This window comes from Chlorella variabilis, assembly GCF_000147415.1.
Source record: "Chlorella variabilis unplaced genomic scaffold CHLNCscaffold_21, whole genome shotgun sequence".
NCBI lineage: Eukaryota > Viridiplantae > Chlorophyta > Trebouxiophyceae > Chlorellales > Chlorellaceae > Chlorella > Chlorella variabilis.
In genome coordinates, this window is record NW_005435067.1 from 394,196 (window position 1) to 398,133 (window position 3,938).

At 72.6% G+C, this 3,938-nt stretch overlaps 1 protein-coding gene across 1 annotated transcript in view; it reads left to right on the forward strand.

The window, feature by feature from the left end:
* Positions 1–3,938, forward strand: part of CHLNCDRAFT_58797 (expressed protein) — a gene marked incomplete at both ends in the record, with an annotated part of 8,824 nt that overhangs the window by 3,032 nt on the left and 1,854 nt on the right. Inside the window, 9 exons of the mRNA XM_005844629.1 lie at positions 49–217; positions 524–611; positions 807–866; positions 1,150–1,223; positions 1,414–1,558; positions 1,852–1,924; positions 2,131–2,392; positions 2,711–2,813; positions 3,131–3,933. Coding sequence (XP_005844691.1) covers positions 49–217; positions 524–611; positions 807–866; positions 1,150–1,223; positions 1,414–1,558; positions 1,852–1,924; positions 2,131–2,392; positions 2,711–2,813; positions 3,131–3,933 — 1,777 coding nt within the window. The remainder of the gene's footprint in view (positions 1–48; positions 218–523; positions 612–806; positions 867–1,149; positions 1,224–1,413; positions 1,559–1,851; positions 1,925–2,130; positions 2,393–2,710; positions 2,814–3,130; positions 3,934–3,938) is intronic.

Consider the following 3,938-nt stretch of genomic DNA (forward strand, 5'->3'; position numbering starts at 1 on the left):
TTCCCTACCCTCCCTCCCTCCCCTCCCTCTTTTCTACCTACCCCGCAGCCAGCTGGCGCGCTGGACCTTCAAGCGCTCGCTGCTCAAGTGCCTGGAGGCTGCGGTGTTGACCACCTCGGACCACCGCAAGGAGATTCTGGCCAACGACGGCGTGGGCGTGATTGTGCGCAGCTGCCGCTGGCGCCCGCACGACGCAGCCTTCAAGCCCAAGCAGGAGGTGGGCGGGCGGGCGGGGTGGCTGGCTGGCTGGCTGAGTAGCGGCTGGGCGGCTGGCTTTGCGCTGGCTGGGTGGCTGGCTGAGCAGCGGCCGGCTGGGTGGGTGGGTGGGTGCCCGCTGCTCCCGTCCTCCTCGCCCCCGCATCCTGCTGCTCCCGCCGTGCGCGGGCCCTGCCAACCTGCCTGCAGGCTGCGCCTCTCCCTTTTCTGGTGCCGCCACAGCATGTGCATACCCCCAGCCACACACACACACACACACACACTCATTCTCTCTCTCCTCTGGCCCCCTGCTCCCGCTCCCCTGCAGGCCCAGCTGGTGCGCGCCAACCCCGCCTTTGTGCGCGGCATCGCCGGCAACGCCTTCTCCTGCCTCTGCATCGCCTCGCAGAACCTGGGTGCGCGTCTGCACGCAGCTGGGCCGGCTGGCCGGCTGGCTGGGCAGGGGGGCAGGGGGGCGCTGTAGAGCGCATCAGCTGCATCAGCTGCATCTGCGTGCCTGGCCGGCGCCTCCCGCGGTACCATGTACTGCCTCCCAGCCCGCCCACAGAGTCCTCCCCTGCCTGCCTGTACCGCATGTCCTGGTACTGCAGACGACGACAAGAGCTACTGGAACCAGGTGGCCTCCAAGCTGGCAGAGGCCACGTCAGCAGGTGCGCCACGTCAGCAGCCCTGCGCCACGTCAGCAGCCCTGCGCCACGTCAGCACCCCCGCGCCGTCGCTGCGGCAGGCCTGCCGCGGCCGCCGCCGCCGCGTGCATGCCCTCGCCCTCGCCCTCGCCCTGTGGGCCTGCGTGCCTGCCCTTCTTGCCATGCCCACCTGCCCCGCCACCCCCGCCCGCTTGCCTGCCCTTTGCTGCGCCTGCTGCCGCCCGCCCGCCCCCTCACTTTGCCTGTCCTTCCCCCGTACCGCCCGCCTGTACCGCCTATACCGCAGACGAGCTCATGTCCTTTCACAAGTGGATGCCGGCGGGGCAGGACGACGCGCAGGCGCTGCTGAACGCAGACAAGGTGCGGCGGCGCGGCACCGCAGGCAGCGGCGCGCGCGCCGGAAGCAGCTTCAACTGCGGCTGCCTGCCCGGCGGCCCCTGCCCGCGCCTGCTCTGTGCTCCAGGCAGAGCCTTTGGCCCTGCTGCTGGCCCACCCGGCGGCCCGCCGACCCACCCACCCCCGCCCCCGCTCCCCTCCTCCCTCCGAGCAGCTGAGCTGCTCCTGGGGGCTGCACACCGCGCTGTGGCGCCTGCTGCACCCGTTGACGTACAACAACAAGGAGCAGCGCGCGGTGTTTGCCGCCAACGAGGGGTACATACGCGTGGCGGCCGCCGCGCTGGCGCTGCCAAACTCGGGTGAGGGGGGCAGCCTGGCGCGGGGTGCGGCAGGGGTGGCAGCAAAGAGATGAGCCGAGCCACCCGTCTGTGACATGTGGTCGTGTGTATGTGTGTGTGTGTTTGTGTGGAGGGGGATCTGTGTCTGGCGGCGGAGTGGTGGTGGGCGGCGTGGGTGTGGTGTGTGTGTAGGGGACACGCGCCAACACATGCTCGGTTCGACCTTGCCTGTGGCTTGTGGGCGGACAGTCTGCTGGCTGCTCCGCTGGCAGCTACCCGCAACCCGACCTTGCCCCTGCCCCGCGCCGCCGCAGACGAGGCGTTGACCAAGGGCCGCGTGTGCGCCTTCAAGCCCACCGTGATGTACATCCTGTACAATGCGGCCATGTGAGCGGTACTGCCGGCGGTACCGCCGGCAGCGCCATGCACGCCGCTGGCGCCGCGACGCAGGCTGCCCAGAGCGGGCCAGGGGCCCTGTGTGCTGCCGTGTGCCTCCTTCGTGCTTGCGCTGTGGCCCCCTTCCCTTCCCCTCCACCAACCCAACCCTCCTCCCCCTGCCACGCCCCAACCCCGCGCCCTCCCACCCCCCGCAGAATCGACGACGCGTGCCGCAAGCAGCAGCTGGGCCTGGGCGTGCACGTGCGGGCGCTGGAGCTGCTGTGCCAGAGCTTCCAGATGGCGGGGGAGCAGGACCGTCGCATCCTCAAGGCCGCTGCCACGTCGAAGCGGGGCAAGGCGGCGGGCGGCGCGGCCGCGGCGGCCGTCACGGGCGCCAAGGATGCCAAGACCTTCCAGGCGGGGGTGGGCGGCCAGGCGGACGCCGCCTCGCTGCTGCTGGAGGGGCTGCTGCTCAAGGTGAGGGGCGGGGCCGCGGCGTGCGGCTGAGGGCCGGGGCTGGGCGGCGGAAGCTGCTCTGTTGGCTGGAGTGCGAAGGCTCTGCGGCTGGCGCCGGTGGCCGCCCCTCTCCGCAGCCAGGACAGGCTGGCTTGCGCGGGCGTGCCGCCGCTGCTGCCGCCGCCGCCCGCAGCCAACCAGCCAGCCAGCCTGGCCCACGCACCGTCCTAGCCAGCCGCACACGCACCGCCCTAGGCAGCCCGCAGCATACGCACAGCGCGGGTGTTGTGACTCCCTGGTGTGACTGCCTCCTCCCTGCGCCTGCCCGCCCGCCCGCAGACGGACGCCGAGACGCGGTCTCTGTGCCGCGAGCTGATGCAGCAGGGCAAGCTGGCGGCTGTGCAGAAGGCGCTGAACAACCGCATCGGCAGCAGCTACTCGGGTAGGTGGGGGCAGCCAGCCGCTGCTTCTAGCATCCTGGGATAGGCTGCTGCTGACAACATGGGATAGGCTGCTGCTGAGTGGAGGCAGCCAGCCGCTACTTGTAGCATCCTTGGATACGTGGTTGATGCCGACAACAGCCGGCAGGAAAAAAACAAAATTAGCGGAAAAAACGATCGGCCTGCCGCTGGTTGCGCGCTGCCGGCGAGGCTGCGGCCGGCGCGCCGGCGCTGCACACACCACAGCACTCCCTGCGACGCCCGTGCTCATCGCGTTCCCCGTGTGCGCCCCTCCCTGCATCGGCTCCCCGCGCCGCAGAGAGCACCCTGCAGACCGCCGAGCGCAGCTTCCTCAAGGTGCTGCGCCACGCGGAGCAGGCGGTGTCGGAGCAGCGGCAGCAGCAGCAGCAGGCGGCAGCGGCCGAGGCGGAGCGGCTCGCCGCGGAGCTGCTGGCCGCGGAGGAGGCGGCGGCGGCCAAGCGCGCCGCCCGCGCCGCCAAGCAGCATCAGCGCCACCGGCGGCTCCACCTCCTCCGGCGCCGCCGCGGGCGGCCCCTCCCCGCCCCCGCCAGCAGCGGCAGCAGCAGCGGCGGCGAGGAGGAGCCGCCGGCGGCGGCGCCGGAAGAGGCGCAGCCGAGCGGGGCTGCCGCCGCCAGCAATGGCGCTGGGAGCGAGGAGGGCGGCGGCGGGGAGGGCGAGGCTGCTGCCAGCCGCAGCGGCAGCGGCAGCCCGCGCGGCGGCGGCGGCGGCGCCGACGACGAGCCGGCCGCGGCCGCCGCCCCGGCTGGGCCTGCGTCCGACGTGGAGCAGCAGCAGCAGCAGCAGCAGCGCGACAGGAAGGCGGCGGCGGCCGGCAAGGAGAGCCAGCAGCAGCAGGGCTACCAGAAGCTTCTCGAGGAGTGGGAGGCGGCAGAGGCGGCGGCGGCGGCCGAGGCGGCCGCCGCCGTGGCCGCCAAGAAGCGCAGCAAGAAGCAGCAGCAGCGGGAGAAGGCCAAGGAGAAGAAGCAGGCCAAGGCGGGGGCAGGCAGCTCCGCAGCCTCCACACCCGTCACCTCTCCCAAGGCTGCGGCCGCCAGGCCCGCCACCACCGCCGCCGCAGCCGCCGCCGGCGGCGGGCCCAAGGTCAT